The sequence below is a fragment of the Eschrichtius robustus genome, chromosome 1, assembly GCF_028021215.1.
Source record: "Eschrichtius robustus isolate mEscRob2 chromosome 1, mEscRob2.pri, whole genome shotgun sequence".
In the NCBI taxonomy this organism is placed as follows: Eukaryota; Metazoa; Chordata; class Mammalia; order Artiodactyla; family Eschrichtiidae; genus Eschrichtius; species Eschrichtius robustus.
The window spans coordinates 12,911,081-12,931,787 of NC_090824.1; the positions used below are offsets into that span (position 1 = coordinate 12,911,081).

General features: G+C 41.7%; 1 protein-coding gene and 1 long non-coding RNA gene across 2 annotated transcripts in view; one reads left to right on the forward strand and one right to left on the reverse strand.

Moving 5' to 3' along the window:
* LOC137762943 (uncharacterized) overlaps window positions 1-16,484 on the reverse strand; it is a 60,325-nt gene extending 43,841 nt beyond the window's left edge. The window contains exon 1 of the long non-coding RNA XR_011073653.1: window positions 16,291-16,484. This is a non-coding gene — a long non-coding RNA (uncharacterized lncRNA). The remainder of the gene's footprint in view (window positions 1-16,290) is intronic.
* Window positions 16,485-17,420: 936 nt separating this feature from the next.
* CCDC88C (coiled-coil domain containing 88C) overlaps window positions 17,421-20,707 on the forward strand; it is a 122,847-nt gene continuing 119,560 nt past the window's right edge. The window contains exons 1-2 of the mRNA XM_068555346.1: window positions 17,421-17,480; window positions 18,225-18,325. Coding sequence (XP_068411447.1) covers window positions 17,421-17,480; window positions 18,225-18,325 — 161 coding nt within the window. The remainder of the gene's footprint in view (window positions 17,481-18,224; window positions 18,326-20,707) is intronic.

Genomic DNA, 20,707 nt, shown 5'->3' on the forward strand with positions numbered 1-20,707 from the left:
GCAACGAAGATCCTGCATGCTGCAACTAAAACCTGGCACAGCCAAATAAATAAATATTAAAACAAAAAAAAAGAAGAAGAATTAACACCAATCCTTCTCAAACTCTTCCAAAAAATATAAGAGAAGAGAATACTCTAAAACTCATTTTATGAGGCCTTATACCAAAGCCACAAAGAACACTAACAGAAAAGAAAACTACAGGACAACATCCCTGAAGAATATGGATGCAAAAACTCTCAACAAAATACTAGCAAACCAAATTCAGAAGCACATCAAAAATATCATTCACCATGATGAAGTGGGATTTATCCCTGCGATGCAAGGATGGTTCAACATATACAAAATCAATGTAATATATCACATTAATAGAATGAATGAAAAAAAACCATATGATCATTTCAATAGATGCAGAAAAAGCATTTGACAAAATGGAACATCCATTTATGGTTTAAAAAAACTCTTAAAAAATTAGGTATAGAAAGACTGTACCTAAACATAATAAAGGTCATACATAATAAGCCCACAACTAACATCACATCAATGGTGAAATGCTTCCTCTAAAATCAGGAACAAGACAAGGGTGCTCACTCTCACCACTCCTATTCAACATAGTACTGGAAGTCCTAGCTAGAGCAATCAGGCAAGAAAAAGAAATAAAAGGCATCAGAATTAGAAAGGAAGAAAAAATTGTCTATATATGCAGATGACATGATTTTATATATAGAAAATCCTAAAGACTCCCCCACCAAAACTGCTAGAATAAATGAATTCAGTAAAGTTGTCCCCCAAAACTGCTAGGATAAATGAATTCAGTAAAGTTGTAGAATACAAAATCAACATACACAAATCAGTAGCATTTCTACACACTGACAATGAATTATCTGAAAAAGAAATAAAATGATCTCATTTACAATAGCACCAAAACAACAAAACACCTAGGAATACATTTAACTAAGGAGGTGAAATACTAATCACTGAAAACTATAAGACACTGATGAAAGAAACTGAAGAAGACACATATGAATGGAAAGGTATCTTGTGTTCATGGATTGGAAGAATACTGTTAAAATGTCTCTACCACAAAAGCCATCTATAGAATCAAGGCAATCTCTATCAAGATTCTAATGGCATTTTTTTTTAAAGTAATAACTAGGATTATTACTTATAACATTATACCAGAACATATAAGATTTTTAGAAATTTCATGTAATGTCTGAAACATTTATATTAACATATTTCCATACAAATACAAATACAAGATTTTTAGAAATTTCATGTAATGTCTGAAACATTTATATTAACATATTTCCATACAAATAACCCAATGAAAGTTTAGTATTAGTTGTTTTGTTTGTTTTTTTATACTGCAGGTTCTTATTAGGCATCAATTTTATACACATCAGTGTATACATGTCAATCCCAATCGCCCAATTCAGCACACCACCATCCCCACCTCACCGCAGTTTTCCCCCCTTGGTGTCCGTATGTCCATTCTCTACATCTGTGTCTCAACTTCTGCCCTGCAAACTGGCTCATCTGTACCATTTTTCTAGGTTCCACATACATGCATTAATATACGATATTTGTTTTTCTCTTTCTGACTTACTTCACTCTGTATGACAGTCTCTAGATCCATCCACGTCTCAACAAATGACTCAATTTCGTTCCTTTTTATGGCTGAGTAATATTCCATTGTATATATGTACCACATCTTCTTTATCCTTTCGTCTGTTGATGGGCATTTAGGTTGCTTCCATGACCTGGCTATTGTAAATAGTGCTGCAATGAACATTCGGGTGCATATGTCTTTTTGAATTACGGTTTTCTCTGGGTATATGCCCAGTAGTGGGATTGCTGGGTCATATGGTAATTCTATTTTTAGTTTTTTAAGGAACCTCCATATTGTTCTCCATAGTGGCTGTATCAATTTACATTCCCACCAACAGTGCAAGAGGTTTCCCTTTTCTCCACACCCTCTCCAGCATTTGTTGTTTGTAGATTTTCTGATGATGCCCATTCTAACAGGAGTGAGGTGATACCTCATTGTAGTTTTGATTTGCATTTCTCTAATAATTAGTGATGTTGAGCATCTTTTCATGTGCTTCGTGGCCATCTGTATGTCTTCTTTGGAGAAATGTCTATTTAGGTCTTCTGCCCATTTTTGGATTGGGGTGTTTGTTTCTTTAATATTGAGCTGAATGAGCTGTTAATATATTTTGGAGATTAATCCTTTGTCCGTTGATTCCTTTGCAAATATTTTCTCCCATTCTGAGGGTTGTCTTTTCGTCTTGTTTATGGTTTCCTTTGCTGTGCAAAAGCTTTGAAGTTTCATTAGGTCCCACTTGTTTATTTTTGTTTTTATTTCCATTACTCTAGGAGGTGGATCAAAAAAGATCTTGCTGTGATTTAAGTCAAAGAGTGTTCTTCCTATGTTTTCCTCTAAGGGTTTTATAGTGTCCAGTCTTATATTTAGGTCTCTAATCCATTTTGAGTTTATTTTTGTGTATGGTGTTAGGGAGTATTCTAATTTCATTCTTTTACATGTAGCTGTCCGTTTTCCCAGCACCACTTATTGAAGAGACTGTCTTTTCTCCATTGTATATCTTTGCCTCCTTTGTCATAGATTAGTTGACCATAGGTGCGTGGGTTAATCTCTGGGCTTTCTATCTTGTTCCATTGATCTATGTTTCTGTTTTTGTGCCAGTACCATATTGTCTTGATTACTGTAGCTTTGTAGTATAGTCTGAAGTCAGGGAGTCTGATTCCTCCAGCTCCATTTTTTTCCCTCAAGACTGCTTTGGCTATTCGGGGTCTTTTGTGTCTCCATACAAATTTTAAGATGATTTGTTCTAGCTCTGTAAAAAATGCCATTGGTAATTTGATAGGGATTGCATTGAATCTGTAGATTGCTTTGGGTAGTATACTCATTTTCACAATGTTGATTCTTCCAATCCAAGAACATGGTATATCTCTCCATCTGTTGGTATCATCTTTAATTTCTTTCATCAGTGTCTTATAGTTTTCTGCATACAGGTCTTTTGTCTCCCTAGGTAGGTTTATTCCTAGGTATTTTATTCTTTTTGTTGCAATGGTAAATGGGAGTGTTTCCATAATTTCTCTTTCAGATTTTTCATCATTAGTGTATAGGAATGCGAGAGATTTCTGTGCATTAATTTTGTATCCTGCAACTTTACCATATTCATTAATTAGCTCTAGCAGTTTTCTGGTGGCAGTTTTAGGATTCCCTATGTATAGTATCATGTCATCCGCAAACAGTGACAGTTTTACTTCTTCTTTTCCAATTTGTATTCCTTTTATTTCTTTTTCTTCTCTGATTGCCGTGGCTAGGACTTCCAGAACTATGTTGAATAATAGTGGTGAGAGTGGACATCCTTGTCTCGTTCCTGATCTTAGAGGAAATGCTTTCAGTTTTTCGCCATTGAGAATGATGTTTGCTGTGGGTTTGTCATATATGGCTTTAATTATGTTGAGGTAGGTTCCCTCTATGCCCACTTTCTGGAGAGTTTTTATCAGAAATGGGTGTTGAATTTTGTCAAAAGCTTTTTCTGCATCTATTGAGATGATCATATGGTTTTTCTTCTTCAATTTGTTAATATGGTGTATCACATTGATTGATTTGCGTATATTGAAGAATCCTTGCATCCCTGGGATAAATCCCACTTGATCGTGGTGTATGATCCTTTTAACGTGTTGTTGGATTCTGTTTGCTAGTATTTTGTTGAGGATTTTTGCATCTATATTCATCAGTGATAATGGTCTGTAATTTTCTTTTTTTGTAGTGTCTTTGTCTGGTTTTGGTATCAGGGTGATGGTGGCCTCATAGAATGAGTTTGGGAGTGTTCCTTCCTCTGCAATTTTTTGGAAGAGTTTGAGAAGGATGGGTGTTAGCTCTTCTCTAAATGTTTGATAGAATTCACCTGTGAAGCCATCTGGTCCTGGACTTTTGTTTGTTGGAAGATTTTTAATCACAGTTTCAATTTCATTACTTGTGATTGGTCTGTTCATATTTTCTGTTTCTTCCTGGTTCAGTCTTGGAAGGTTATACCTTTCTAAGAATTTGTCCATTTCTTCCAGGTTGTCCATTTTATTGGCATAAAGTTGCTTGTAGTAGTCTCTTAGGATGCTTTGTATTTCTGCGGTGTCTGTTGTAACTTCTCCTTTTTCATTTCTGATTTTATTGATTTGAGTCCTCTCCCTCTTTTTCTTGATGAGTCTGGCTAATGGCTTATCAATTTTGTTTATCTTCTCAAAGAACCAACTTTTAGTTTTATTGATCTTTGCTATTGTTTTGTTTCTATTTCATTTATTTCTGCTCTGATCTTTATGATTTCTTTCCTTCTGCTAACTTTGGGTTTTGTTTGTTCTTCTTTCTCTAGTTTCTTTAGGTGTAAGGTTAGATTGTTTACTTGAGATTTTTCTTGTTTCTTGAGGTAGGCTTGTATAGCTATAAACTTCCCTCTTAGAACTGCTTTTGCTGCATCCCATAGGTTTTGGGTCGTCGTGTTTTCATTGTCTTTTGTCTCTAGGTATTTTTTGATTTCCTCTTTGATTTCTTCAGTGATCTCTTGGTTATTTAGTAACGTATTGTTTAGCCTCCATGTGTTTGTCTTTTTTACGTTTTTTTCCCTGTAATTCATTTCTAATCTCATAGCGTTGTGGTCAGAAAAGATGCTTGATATAATTTCAATTTTCTTAAATTTACTGAGGCTTGATTTGTGACCCAAGATGTGATCTATCCTGCAGAATGTTCCGTGCGCACTTGAGAAGAATGTGTAATCTGCTGTTTTTGGATGGAATGCCCTATATATATCAATTAAATCTATCTGGTCTATTGTGTCATTTAAAGCTTCTGTTTCCTTATTTATTTTCATTTTGGATGATCTGTCCATTGGTGTAAGTGAGGTGTTAAAGTCCCCCACTATTATTGTGTTACTGTCGATTTCCTCTTTTATAGCTGTTAGCAGTGCCTTATGTATTGAGGTGCTCCTATGTTGGGTGCATATATATTTATAATTGTTATATCTTCTTCTTGGATTGATCCCTGGATCATTATGTAGTGTCCTTCCTTGTCTCTTGTAACATTCTTTATTTTAAAGTCTATTTTATCTGATATGAGTATAGCTACTCCAGCTTTCTTTTGATTTCCATTTGCATGGAATATCTTTTTCCATCCCCTCACTTTCAGTCTGTATGTGTCCCTAGGTCTAAAGTGGGTCTCTTGTAGACAGCATATATATGGGTCTTGTTTTTGTATCCATTCAGCCAGCCTGTGTCTTTTGGTTGGAGCATTTAATCCATTCACGTTTAAGGTAATTATCGATATGTATGTTCCTATGACCATTTTCTTAATTGTTTTGGGTTTGTTTTTGTAGGTCCTTTTCTTCTCTTGTGATTCCCACTTAGAGAAGTTCCTTTAGCATTTGTTGTAGAGCTGGTTTGGTGGTGCTGAATTCTCTTAGCTTTTGCTTGTCTGTAAAGCTTTTGATTTCTCCATCAAATCTAAATGAGATCCTTGCCGGGTAGAGTAATCTTGGTTGTAGGTTCTTCCCTTTCATCACTTTAAGTATATCATGCCACTCCCTTCTGGCTTGTAGAGCTTCTGCTGAGAAATCAGCTGTTAACCTTATGGGAGTTCCCTTGTATGTTATTTGTCGTTTTTCCCTTGCTGCTTTCAATAATTTTTCTTTGTCTTTAATTTTTGCCAATTTGATTACTATGTGTCTCGGAGTGTTTCTCCTTGGGTTTATCCTGTATGGGACTCTCTGCGCTTCCTGGACTTGGGTAGCTATTTCCTTTCTCATGTTAGGGAAGTTTTCGACTATAATCTCTTCAAATATTTTCTCTGGTCCTTTCTCTCTCTCTTCTCCTTCTGGGACCCCTATAATGCGAATGTTGTTGCGTTTAATGTTGTCCCAGAGGTCTCTTAGGCTGTCTTCATTTCTTTTCATTCTTTTTTCTTTAGTCTGTTCCGCAGCAGTGAATACCACCATTCTGTCTTCCAGGTCACTTATCCGTTCTTCTGCCTCAGTTATTCTGCTATTGATTCCTTCTAGTGTAGTTTTCATTTCAGTTATTGTATTGGTCATCTCTGTTTGTTTGTTCTTTAATTCTTCTAGGTCTTTGTTAATCATTTCTTGCATCTTCTCAATCTTTGCCTCCATTCTTATTCCGAGGTCCTGGATCATCTTCACTATCATTATCCTGAATTCTTTTTCTGCAAGGTTGCCTATCTCCACTTCATTTAGTTGTTTTTCTGGGGTTTTTTCTTGTTCCTTCATCTGGTACATAGCCCTCTGCCTTTTCATCTTGTCTATCTTTCTGTAACTGTGGTTTTTGGTCCACAGGCTGCAGGATTGTAGTTTTTCTTGCTTCTCGGCATTTTTTTTATAGAAGTGGAAAAAACAATCCTAACATTTATATGGAATCATAAAAGAGCCTCAATAGTCAAAGCAATTCTGAAAAAAAAGAACAAAGTGGTAGGCATCACACATCCTGATTTCCAGCTATATTTTAAAGCTACAGTAATCACAACAGTATGGTATTAGCATAAAAAAAGACACAATGGAAACAGACCAATGGAACAGAATAGAGGCTCCAGAAATAAATCCATGCACTAACAGTCAACCAATATTTGACAAGGTGGCCAAGAATACTCACTGGAGTCTCTTCAACAAGTGTTGGAAAACCTGGATATTCACATGTAAAAAAATGAAACTAGATCTCTATCTCATACACCTTACAAGAGTTAACTTGAAGGTGGTTCAAGATGACAACATAGGAAGACCCTGAAATCACCTCCGCCTTCAGACACACCGAATCTACAACTACATTTGGGGCAATTTTCTTTGAAAAAGACCTACAAACCAGCTGAGCAACTCTTCACATTAGGCAAATGAGAAAAAGGAAACACAGAAGCAGGTAGGAAAAGCTGAGACACAATCTTGCCAGAAACCCCACCCCTAGGGCAGTGACCCACAGTTGGGAGGGAACTCAAACCTGGAGCTTCTCCCTGAGGAGCAAAGGGTTCCTACCTTACACTGGACACCACAACTTTTTTTTTTTTGGCTGTGTTGGGTCTTAGTTGCCGCGCACGGGCTTTCTCTAGTTGCGGCGAGTGGGGGCTATTCTTTGTTGTGGTGCGCGGGCTTCTCATTGCAGTGGCTTCTCTTGTTGCGGAGCACGGGCTCTAGGTGCGCAGGCTTCAGCAGTTGTGGCACTTGGGCTCAGTAGTTATGGCTCATGGGCTCTAGAGCGCAGGCTCAGTAGTTGTGGCGCACAGGCTTAGTTGCTCCACGGCATGTGGGATCTTCCCAGACCAGGGCTCAAACCCATGTCCCCTGCACTGGCAGGCGGATTCTTAACCACTGCACCACCAGGGAAGTCCCTGGACACCACAACTTTTAGGATCTGCACCTGAGAGACAAGCCCCCAAAACATCTGGCTTTGAAAACCAACGGGGCTCACATTCATGAGACCCTAAGGGCTGTAGAAAACTGAGAAATGACTCTTAAAGGGCTCAAGTGTGAACTTACTCACCCCAGGCCCCAGTGCAGAAGCAGCTATTTGAAAAGTACCCAAACTTTATACTAAAGAGATTCATTTGATAAACTTAAAGCATCACCCAGAGGGGCAGGAGTCTTCTGGGATACTCTCTGGGGATGGAGGCTGTTGGGTGCCATTTTATGCTCTCCCTCTGCCTTGCTAAAGGCGGGGGGCATCATCTTTATTCCCATGCTCAGTGGGCACCATCTTCACACTCAGTCTCTGCTGTAATCCAGAGCAATGGCAGCTCCTGGAGGGGAGCTTTTACATGTCAGGTGCCCCCGTTTTTATGTCTGGTTCCCAGGGTTTTGTGGCTGCTGTCCAGGGGACACCCCTTGATCATTTAGCTCTGGTGGTCAGTGGGGCTTATACTCACAGGTCCCAAAGGACGTAACCAATAAAGAAAGAGTTCTTAAACAGTTATGACCTTCAGGGCACAGCAAGAAGCAACAGACCCCAGGAGCTCAGTCTTTCTCTGAAAGCAGCCTAGTAGTTTATCATCATAGCTGCAGCCTGAGGGGAGCTGACTGTAAGCCTTTCCAGAGACCTCGAAGGGTGGGTGCCATCTTCATGCTCTTCCTCTTCTGCATCCCCAGAGCACCAGTAGAGCTCTTACACATGTATGGTGCCCTGGATTTTGTGGTTTTCCCCCAGGGAATGCTTCTTGATCACCCAGCTCTGGTGGCCTGGGGGGCTTGTGTCCCTGAGCCCCACAGCACAATAACAATTAGAGAGACAGTTCTTGGCAGACACCACCCCCAGGGCACTGTGCAGACAGCAAACTGAAACACACCCCCAGTCCTTCTGTGAAAGAGGCCCACTTGCTTGTCCTGGAGCTTCTGCCTGAGGGGCAGGCTTCAAGTCTGGCACACATCCAGGTGCCTACAGAGATGCTCTCAGGGGATGTAGGGCAGGGGACTCCGTCTTTGCATTCTCCCTCTGCCTTGTTCCAGCTTGCCTGTATCTCCCGGAGAAAAGCTTTACACTCATTTACAGCCCCAATTTTCACAACTTTCACCAAGGGGACACCTCCAAACTGACGGACTCTGGTGGCCAACAGGGCTTATGCTTGCAGGTCTACAGAACTGTGCACAGTTGGATACTTTATAATTGCATACTTAAAAGCTGCTGCCTGAGGGTCTGGCTTCCAATCAGCCTGAATCTAGGTGCTGAGATCCTCCCCTTTGAGACGTGAACAGGTCTTGGCACACCCTCAACTACTGGGAGGCATTAAAAGTAAAATAAGCTTGCTTGCACAATCATAAAGGTTTGAAAGACAACCAAGAGCTAGGGCAAGTGTGAATGACAAAGTTCATCTTCTACATGAGGCCACTCCTTCAAGACAAAGAGAGGTGGCTGTTTTATCTAATGCACAGAAACCAACACACAGTCAAGCAAAGTGAGGAAACAGAATATGTTCCAAATGAAAGAACAGGAATAAACCTCAAAAAAAAACTTAATGAAAGAGATAAATAATTTACCTGATAAAGAGTAATGGTCATAAAAATGCTCACCAAACTTGGGAGAAGAATAGATGAACATAGTGAGAACTTCAACACAGAGAAAATATAGAAATTAGCAAATTGAAGTCACAGAGCTAAAACATACACTAACTGTACTGACACTAGGGGGGTTCAACAGTAGACTAGATAAAACAGAAGACAAGATCTGTGAACTTGAAAACAGGGCAGTGGAACTCATGCAATCTTATCAGCAAAAAGAAAAAAGAATTTAAAAAGTGAAGACAGGGAATTCCCTGGCAACCCAGTGCTTAGGACTCGGTGCTGTCACTGCCATAGCCTGGGTTCAATCCCTGGTCGGGGAACTAAGATCCCGCAAGCCACATGGCATGGCCAAAAAAAAAAAAGTGAAGACAGCTTAAGGAAATTATAGGACAACATCAAACACACTAGCATTCTCATTATAGGGGTCTCAAAAGGAGAAGAGACAGAGAAAGAAAGGTGCAGAAAAGTTATTTGAAGATAGAATGGCAGAAAACTTCCCTAGCTTGGGGAAGGAAACAGACGCCCAGGTCCAGGAAGCATGGACAGTTCCAAATAAGATAAACATAAAGAGACCCACACAAAGACACATTATACTTAAAATATCAAACGTTAAAGACAAGAGAGTCTTAAAAGGAGAAAGAGAACAACAACTTCTTCTATATAAAGAAATCCCCATAGGCTATCAGATATTTCAGCAGAACCTTTGCAGGCTAGAAGGGAGTGGCACAATATATTCAAGGTGATAAAAGAAAAAAACTTCCTGGCAAAGTTATTATTCAGAATTGAAGGAGAGATAGAGTTTTGCAGACAAGCAAAAAACTAAAGGAATTCATCACCACTAAACCAGCCTTACAAGAAATAAGGGACAGCTTTACACTGAAAAGAAAGGGTGCTAATTAGTAACAAGAAAACATATGAAAGTATAAATCTGACTGGTAAAGGTAAATATATAGTAAAGATAGCAGACTAATCACTTATAAAGTTAATATGAAGGTTAAAAGATAAAAGAAGTAAAAAATAACTATAACTACAGTAATTAGTCAAGAGATACAGAAGATAAAAGATGTTAAATATGACATCAAAAACAAAAAACTTAGGGAGTAAAAATGTAGAGCTTTAGAGCATGTTCAAACTTAAGTCATCAACTTATAATAGATTGTAACAAATATAAGTTATTATATGTAAGTCTCATGGTAACCACAAAGCAAAAACCTGTAGTAGACACACAAAAGACAGTGAGAAAGGAATCTAAGCATACTACTAAAGAAAGTCATCGAAGCACAAAGGAATAGAGCAAGAGATGAAGAAAGGAAGAGAGAGGAACTACAAAACATCCAGAAAACAATTAACAAAATGGCAATAAGTATATACCTATCAATAATTACTTTAAATGCAAATGGACTAAATTCTCCAATCAAAAGACAGAGCAGCTGGATAAAAAAACAAGAAAAACACCAGTATATGCTTCCTATAAGAGACTCACTTTGGATGTAAGGACACATATAAACTGAAAGTGAAGAGATGGAAAAAGATATTCCATGCAAATGAGGAAACCAAAAGAAAGTTGGGGTAACTATACTTACATTAGACAAAATAAACTTTAAAACAAAGACTGTAAAGAAGAATAGCATTACATAATGATAAAGGAGTCACTCTGACAAGAGAATATAACATTTGTAAATATTTATGCACCCAACATAGGGGCACTTAAATTTATAAAGCAAATATTAACAGATCTAAAGGGAAAAATAGCCAGCAATACAATAATAATAGGGGATTTTAATACCCCAATTACATCAATGATCATCCAGAGAGAAAATCAGTAAGGAAACATCAGCTTTAAAGGAAACTTTAGACCATATGGCATTAACAGATATATACAAAACATTCCATCCAAAAGCAGCTGAACATAAATTCTTCTTGAGGGCACACGCAACATTTTCCAGGATAAATCATATGCTAGGCCACAAAACAAGTCTTAGTAAATTTCAGAACACTGAAATCATATCAAGCATCTTTTGTGACCACAATGATATGAAACAAAATCAATTATAAGAAGAAAACTGGAAAATTCACAAATATATGAAGATTAACAACATGCTGATGAACCAATGGGTTAATGAAGAAATCAAAAGTGAAATTAAAAATACCTGAGACAAATGAAAACTGAAATACAACATACCAAAATTTATGGGATGCAGTAAAAGCAAGTCTAAGAGGGAAATACATAGTGATGAATGTTTGCCTCAAGAAACAACAACAATCTTAAACAAATAACTTTATACCTCAAAAAACTGGAAAAAGAAAAACAAAGCCCAAAGTTAGTAGAAGGAAGGAAATAACAAAGATCAGAGTGGAAATAAATGGAATACAGACTAAAAAGACAATAGAGAAGATCAATAAAACTAAGAGCTAGAAGTTGGTTCTTTGAAAAGATAAACAAAATTGGCCAACCTTCAACCAGACTGACCAAAAAAAAAGAGAGGAATCAAAAAATAAGATCAGAAATTAAAAAGGAGACATCACAACTGATCCAAAGCATGGTAAGAGACTACTATGAACAACTATAGAACAAACTGGACAACCTAGAAAAAATGAGTAAATTCCTAGAAACATACAACCTTCCAAAACTGAATTATGAAGAAATATAAAATCTGAATAGACCAACCATTAATAAGGAGACTGAATCAATAATCAAGCACTTCCCAACAAACAAAAGTCTAGGGCAAGACAACTTCACTGGTGAATTCTACCAAAACATTCAAGGAATAAATATCATTCCTACTCAAACTCTTCCAAAAATAAGAGGAAGAAACACTTCCAAACTCATTTTATGAGACCAGCATTACCCTGATAATGCAAAACCAGATAGGGATGCCACAAGAAAATTACAGACCAATATCACTGATGAACACAGATGCAAAAATCCTCAATAAAATATGAGAAAGCCAAATTCAACTATACATTAAAATGATCATATCCATTATCAAATGGGATCATTCCAGGGACGCAATCATGGTTCAAAGCCTTCAAATCAATCAATGTGATACACCAAATTAACAAAATGAAGGATAAAAATCATATATGCAGAAAAAGCATTTGACAAAATTCAACATCTGTTTATGGTAAAAACTCTCAACAAAGTGGGTAGAGAGGAAATACACCTCAACATAATAAAGGCCATCTATGACAAGGCCACAGCTAACATCATACTCAATTGTGAAAAGCTGAAAGCTTTTTCTCTAAGATGAGAAACAAGATAAAGATGCCTACTCTCACCACTTTTTTTTCAACATGGTATTAGAAGTCCTAGACAGAACAATTAGGCAAGAAAAAAAATAAAAAGGTATCCAAATCAGAAAGGAAGAAGTAAAACTGTTACTGTTGGCAGATGACATATTATATATAGAAAATCCAAAAGACTCCACCAAAAAAACTGCTTAACTAATAAATGAATTCAGTAAAGTTGCAGGATAAAATATCAATATACAAAATCTGTTGCATTTCTACACACTAATAAATATCAGAAAGACAAATTAAGGAAATAATCCCATTTAAAATTGCATCAAAAAAGGGACTTCCCTGGTGGTGCAGTGGTTAAGAATCCACCTGCCAATGCAGGGGACACAGGTTTGAGCCCTGGTTCAGGAAGATCTCACATGCCGCGGAGCAACTAAGCCTGTGAGCCATAACTACTGAGCCTGCGCTCTAGAGCCCGCAAGCCACAACTACTGAACCCGCGTGCCACAACTACTGAAGTCCGTGTGCCTAGAGCCCGTGCTCTGCAACAAGAGAAGCCACCATAATGAGAAGCCCATGCACCGCAATGAAGAGTAGCCCCCACTCACCACAACTAGAGAAAGCCTGTGCGCAGCAACGAAGACCCAACGCAACCAAAAAAAAATATTGCATCAAAAAAAATAAAATACTTAGGACTAAATTTAACCACGTAGGTGAAAGACCTATACACCGAAAACTATTAAGACACTGATGAAAGAAATCAAAGACACAAATAAAATGGAAAGATATTCCATGTTCACGGATTGGAAGAATTAATACTGTTAAAATGTCCAAGCTACCCAAAACAATATACAGATTCAATGCAATCCCTATCAAAATTCCAATGGCACTTTCCACAGAAATAGGAAAAAATAATCCTAACATTTATATGAAACTATGAAGACCATGAATAGCCAAAGAAACGTTGAGAAAGAAGAACAAAACTGGAGGCATTATGCTTCCTGATTTCAAACTATATTACAATGCTGTAGCAATCAAAATAGAATGGTATTGAATAAAAACATCACATATGTCAATGGAACAGAATAGAGTCCAGAAATAAACCCACCCATATATGGTCAATTATTTTATGACAAAGGAGCCAAAAATATGCAATGGGGAAAGGACGTTCTTTTCAATAAACAGTGTTGGGAAAACTGGACAGCTACCTGCAAAATAATGAAACTAGACCCCTATCTTATACCATACACAAAAACTAACTCAAAATAGATTGTTGAATGTAACACGTGAAAACAATAAAATTCTTAGAAGAAAACATAGGCAGTAAGCTTCTTAACATCAATCTTGGCAATGACTTTCTAGATCTGACACCAAAAGCAAAGGCAACAAAAGCAAAAATAAACTCAGACTAAAAAGGTTCTGCACAGCAAAGAAAATCATCAACAAAATGAAAGGCAACCTATGGAATGGAAGAAAATATTTGCAAATCATATATATCTGATAATGGGGTTAAAATCCAAAATATATATATATATATTTTTTTCAAAATATATTTTTAAAAAACTCATACAACTCAACTGAAAAAAACCAAATAATCCAATTTAAAAAATGGGCAAAGGACCTGAACAGACATTTTTCCAAAGAAGATATATGAATGGCCAACAGGTACGTGAAAAGATGGTCAGCATCATTATAATCATTAAGGAAATGCAAATCAAAAACCCGAAAGAGTACCTCACACCTGTTAGAATGGCTAGATTCAGAAAAACAAGAGATGACAAATGCTGGCAAAGATGTGAAGAAAAGGACCCCTGTGGACGGTTAGTGGGACTGTAAACTGGTACAGCTGCTATGGAAAACAGTACGGAGGTTCCTAAAAAAATTAAATATAGATTTACCATACGATCCAGCAATCCCACCTCGGGGTATATACCCAAAAGAACTGAAAGCAGGGTCTTGAAGTGATACTTGTACACCCGCGTTCACAGGAGCGTTATTCACAATAGCTAAAACATGGAAGCAACCCAAGTGTCCATCCACTGACGAATGGATAAGCAAAATTCAATATATACATACAATGGAATATTATTCCGCTTTAAAAAGGAAGGAAATTCTGCAATATGCTACAACATGGTTGAATCTTGAGGACATTATGCTAAGTGAAATAAGGCAGTCACAAAAAGACAAATACTGTATGATTCCACTTAGAGTAGTCAAAATAATAAAGACAGAAAATAGAATTAGGTTTGCCAGGGGCTAGAGGGAGGGAGAATGGAAAATTATAGGTATAGAGTCAGATGTACAAGATGAAGAGAGTTACGGGGATGGATGGAGGTGAGGATTGCACAACAAAGTGAATGTATTTAATAAAATTAATTAAATTGTACTGAACTGTATACTTAAAAATGGTTAAGATGGTAAATTTTATGTGTATTTTAACACAAAAAATTTAATTATGAAATTAACATATGCTCATTATAGCAAAAAGTAATTAGACATTAACAAATACCCAGTCTCCCCCCCTCCTCAAAGTTGTACAAATTATTTAAGCTCCTATCAAATTACAGAGATGCCCTTAGCTTACATTGCTGAGCCAGCATTTTCTGAGAAGGGGGAAAAAATTCCTTTATCAGAATGAAGAACATAATTAAAATACTACTTCTGTCTAAGAAGCAATGCATAAAGCAAAGAAATTATTTTTCATGCAGAAATGAACAAGAAAAAAATTTAAGTCTCAGACACATGGAGTGAAAGCCAAGGTCTGGAGGGACAGGCAGGGGATAGAGGGCTACTGCTTAGTGTTTAGTAGATGGTCTGTGTGTTTGCTTCCTGAAGCTTATGCCCCAACCCGATGGAGACTTAGGGGAAACAACTCCTATTAAAGTAGTGGTAGAAGGGGGCAAAAGATGAGACGACAGTGAGGAAGATACCTTTATAGACCCTTTTACATGCATCACCTGAACCTCAAAATTACTCTGTAATGCCATACAGGGAAAATGTTCTTATTCTGATTTTATGGAGTAAGAGGATTTCTAGGAAGTGCCTTGTCCATGTCATCCAGCCCTCTGAAGCCTTCCACCCCTGCAACCTGGGCACCATCCAGTTTACCTGACACCCTGCCTCATGTAGGAACAATATTGCTGAGCCAGCTCCTTCTGAAAGGGGTGAGATGGGGTTGAGCCAATGAACTGCTGATGCGTCAATGATAATGAATCAACACAGCAGCTAACTGACCCCAAAACACAAATTCCTGACGTGTTTGTGGCGCAGGGACTGTCAATAGCCCCTGGTGACAAATTCTCTCCCCAGGAAGGGAAATGTCTTACCACAAATGTCAGAAAGCATTTGTCCAATGTATTTCTCAGTGTGAAAGATTATGCTTATCAAATAACTTTAAAGATCACCTCCTTGTCTTTCCAGAAGAGTTGGGGTCAATGTGAAAAAATTTTTCGCGTGCACAGAACGGGGCTTCTAAACGGAGATGGGCATAGATACACATTTTACCTATTTTCCAACTGATTTTACAATATAGGCAATTAAGTAATCAAGGAATTAATGAATTTCTGGTGCACAAGAAAACCACATAAGCTCGAAATTTTAGTTCTTCTGCAGTCTCCCGCTTTCTTTTCTGTCACCCTGACTTCCACACTTCTCTTTAGGGACCCCCTAGCCGACTTGGCTACTGGGGCCACAATCTCACCCCCTCTCACCAGCTCAACAAGGTACTGCAGAACTCGGCTGCAATGCCACACTTCACCGGTAGATGTCGCAGCCCCAACACTTGACAGAGTCAACGTTCACATCACTGACAAGCAAACCAGCAGCCATTTAGCGCCTACTGTATACTTGCCGACAATTATTTTAGGCGCTTTCAGGTCAATACCGCACCGGTGGGCTCATCTGGGAAACGCGTGAGGATTCGATTAGTTAAATCGTATAAAGTGTTTTGAACAATGACTGAATCGTAGTGTGAAATTATTACCGGCCCAAGGTGAGGTGGCAGAGACCACCCGGGGTCCACCGCAGCTGTCTCAGCAGCGAGGTCTGCGTCTGGGCCCAGGGCTTGCTTTCCATCCAGTTGGGGCACTTGTCCTTTTTCCTGTCGCCTACCACCAAGCTGCTGGTACGTCCTCCAAGTTGGGATCCGGAATTTGGCTCCTCTCCGGCAAAGTGGCGGTGTGCTGGTGGGTGGAGAAAGGGGTGTCACAGTTAGGGCGGGGCCAGGTCAGGGCGGCCCCATCACCGCTTTCCTGCGGGCACTTCTAAAAGGCGGGCAGCCTGGGCGGTGGCACGGTGGGGCGCAAGAGGTCGCGCTCCTAAGGTCTAAACTCAACACAAACTTTCCTCCTTTGACTTCCGGGCCTGCGCTCTACCCGCCCGCGAGACCGACCCCGGCACCTGAGGCACGCGGGCTTGGCCCTCCCGCCACGGAGCCGGGCGGGGCCTCGGCTGCACCTGGGAGGCTGCACTTGCCTGGGGCCGCCAGTCTCGGGCTGGTGGGCTCCGCTGGGCCCCCAGCGTGCGGCGTACCCGGGTCGACTTCGGCCGGCAGGGCGCCCCGGTCGCCCGCCTCCTGGGGGAAGCACAGGCTTGGACCTACGCTCCAGCGCTCCGGCCCTCACTTGGCGCTAGGGCCCTGTGGCCGACGCACACGCGCAGAGAGGAGCCAAGTGCTGCGGCCCCAAGCGCGCGGAGGGTGCGCTCGGCGTAGGTGCGCGGCGGCCGCCCCAGGTGCCGGCAGCCGGGACGCCCCCTCCCCCTGCGCACGTGCGGGCCGCCGCCCCCTCCGGGCAACCCGCGCAGCCGCGCCCGCGCCCGCGCCCGGGCGCCTGGCCCCGGCACCGCGAGGCGGCGCGCCGACCGCCCAGGGCCGCCGAGGGGCGGGGCCGCTGCCCCCATTGTTCCTCCCCGAGCGGCGGGCCCTCCCCTTCCCCCAGTCCCGGGCGGGGCGCGGGGCCGCCGAAGCCGCGGAACGTGGACTCGCGCCCCGCCTTTGTCTCCCGGGCGCGAGCCGCCGCAGCCCCGCGCCCGCCGCTCGCTGCCACAGCCGCTTTGTGCCGCGGCGCGGGGGACGGGGACGCGGGGTGCGGAGCCGGCGGGCGCAGCCTCAGCATGGACGTGACCGTCTCGGAGCTCATGGAGCTCTTCCTGCAGAGCCCGCTGGTGACCTGGGTGAGTGTGCCCGGCCCCTCGCCCCATTGTTGGGGCACTAGCTCCTCTCCCGCCCGCCTGCAGTCGCAACAGACCCGACCCGGCCGGGGCCCCGGAAAGCCCCTGGACGCAGAGGATTCATCAAGTGCCCCCGGCCGGTCATCAAGTGTCCCGGAGTCCGGGGGTATTTCCAACTCTGGAGCCGACGCACCCGGCGCAGGACCCCGCCGCGCTCTCGGCCCGGCTGGGGGCTGAGCGGGTACACCTGTTCCCACCGGGGCGTTGGGCTGGAGGCCCTGGAGCGACAGGCTTCCGGTGGTCACCCTGGCTCCCCATGGCTTTGACCATTCGAGAAAAGGACCCATTCCCCAAAATATCCTCGTGTAGTTTCTGAACCCTTGAGACCAGCGGGTGAATGGCGGTGGGGATTAGGGGGTTCCCAGTGAGAACGTGTACAGGCTGCGCTGGGCGCACTGATTTCCAATGGATTTGAGACGTGAGAAATTTATTGAAAAGTCCCTTTTATTTTTTTTTTCCGCTCTGACACGCCGGAGAAAAGTGGCGAGGAAGTTTTCTTTCTGCTGTCTCGCGTCTGTTGCCTGGCGCGGGGAGGGGAGCGAGGCCCTGGAGAAGGGTGCTGTTGAAGGGTGGGTGGTCTTGGGTGACCCCCTTCTGCCCACAGGGGCTCTGCCCTCCTGGAGAGCTTTAGACTGTGCGCGTGGAGGTGACTTTTTCTGCCTTTCTCTCCGCGTCTCCTCCCCGCAGGTGAAAACTTTTGGCCCCTTTGGAAGCGGCAACCAGGACAACCTGACAATGTACATGGATTTAGCGGACGGCATCTTTTTGAACCAAATCATGTTGCAAATGTAAGTTATATTCGGGGAGGAAGGAAGGAGGGAATGATGCCTCAGCAAGTCGAAATATAAGGTTGTAGAAATGGAATGTGAAGTTGCAGTGGAGGGTTCTTTGCACGTCGGGCCACTGGTATCTCAGCATTAACGTGTCTTTTCCTCGTTTGTGGGGTATGGAGAACTGGCAGGACGGTGGGTTGGCAGCTTGTTTGATGAAAGGAATTTGAAATTGAGTGACTGTCGTCCACATGGTGTAGATAGTGCAATTGACTTCGAACTCAGGGACCTGATTGTTGTTTGAGTAATGACACCAAAAAAACCCTTTCTTTTTGGGGGCAAGGAACTGTAACGGAGAGTGTCTGGTTACAGGAAGTGTCGGGTGGGACCGGAGCATCCGTGAGTGACTATAAAGTTTCATTCGAGGTCAGGACGCCTGTGTTTCTGAGCTCCCCTTCATCTTCCATTTTCAGTTGCCCCAGAGCAAGTACAGTTGGTTAAGTCCCTTCTCAGGAACTGGATTTAAAGTCACTATGTTGGGAGAGGCGCAGGGAGCCAGAATACTATGGTACTGTTTGTCTTGAAGCTTGAGGCTTAAACAGGGTCTTGGTGGAAGTTACACTTGTTAGCATGCTGGTCTGACCACATCCTTTCCTGTTGCTGAATTCTGCAGAGCCTGTCTGATTGACAGCCTGCCACATGTAGGTGTTGGCTCCTGCCGCCGCATTCTGTTTTTAACTCAGGAACTGCAGGGAACATATTGGCACTGAGTGTCAGTGTGATTCACAGGCACTTGAAGCAAAATAAAACATCCTGATGTTCTCTGTGGATCAGGCCCTTATGCTCACCTACTCACCTGCAACTAAGCAAGTTGTCATACTGGAGCATGAACCCGTTAGCTGATGAGAATCAGCTTCGTTTTTGGCCCGCGTGGGAGGAGGAACAGTCAGCTTTTGTATATTCAGAAAGTGGTTTAAATACATCTACCTACAAAGATCTATTTTAAAAAAATTTCCCGAGAACATTGCTTCTTTGGTTTAAGAAGTTACCTGATGTCGTGCTCTGGGAGAGACATCTCAGTCTTAATGTTTTTTTTTTTTTAAGGCACTACCACTGTTACCAGTCTTGAGTTTGATTAGATTCGAAAGAGACAACTCTGTCGTCAGCTTTGGCAGCACGTGTCCGAGAACATTGATGAGAAGGAGTTTTCCTCGGGTTGTCTTGTGGCATATTCAAGTTCTGGCAACTCTTCCCCCCTCATCCTGTTAGACCCCGAAAATTGCTGGATTCCGTGGGTACAGCAACCAGTGAAACTTAGAGCTGTCCTGTTTAATTAAAAAAAAAAACAGCAGTATCCCCCGGCCTTTTCATTCAGCTTTTACACCCAGGCGAGGGGAGAACAAAAGCCCTGGGACTGTTTCTTTTTCTTCCCTGACCTTTGGAATTCCTGAAGCGTTTACCACTTGCTTGTAAATCAGGAAAGCCTGTTGGACCATTCCTTTGCGAAATGCCATCTCCTCACTGGTTCACACTCGGCTCGCGGCTAAATTCAGTTTGAAGGGCTTCTCCCTTCCCCTTAACAGTTTTAAACGTTATTTTCTCCTCTGTGCTTCGCCAAGGTAATCGTGCTGGAAGTGGGAACTGGTATGTTTGCGGCTCTTCGGGCCTCTAGCAGCGCTTCTGGGTCCTCTGGCCAGGTTTGGACACCGAGGAGGGGACAGTGGGGAAGATGGGTGGCTTTCCAGAAGGAGGAAATCAAGGAGGGAGAGGCGCAAGCAGCACGCAGTTTACTGACTGGGTGATCGGAATGACCCTGCACCAGGTGACAGAAATCAGAGCATTGTTTGCTCTTGAAAATGGGCAGGGATTGACTGGAAAGGGGGCACAAGGGAACTTCAGAGGGTGGTAGAAATGTTCCGTATATTGACTGGAGTATATTTCATCTTTCAAAAGTCATCAAGGTGTAACTTAAGATATATGCATTTCACCCTAAGTGTACAAGTTACCTCAAGGGGACTTCCTGGGTGGTCCAGTGGTTAAGACTCTGTGCTTCTAATGCAGGGGGTGCGGATTCGACCCCTGGTCCGGGAACTAAGATCCCACATAAAAAATTACCTCAAAAAAAAAAAAAAAAAAACAAAATAAAAAAACGAATTTCAACCCTAGTGTTGAAAGCCTAGGTAGCCAGCTTGGGTTCAAACCCTAGGTCTCTCTCATGCATGCTTTGTGACGCTGGGCACATCACTCAACCTCTCAGTTTCCTCACCTGTAAAGTGGGAAGGAAAGTACCTTCCTTAAGAGATGGTTGTGAGGATTAAATGATGTTAGCAGTTAGCATAGTGCCTGCCACTTAATAGGTATTGGCATTGGTTGTATCCACCTTCTTAATCCAGAAAGGAT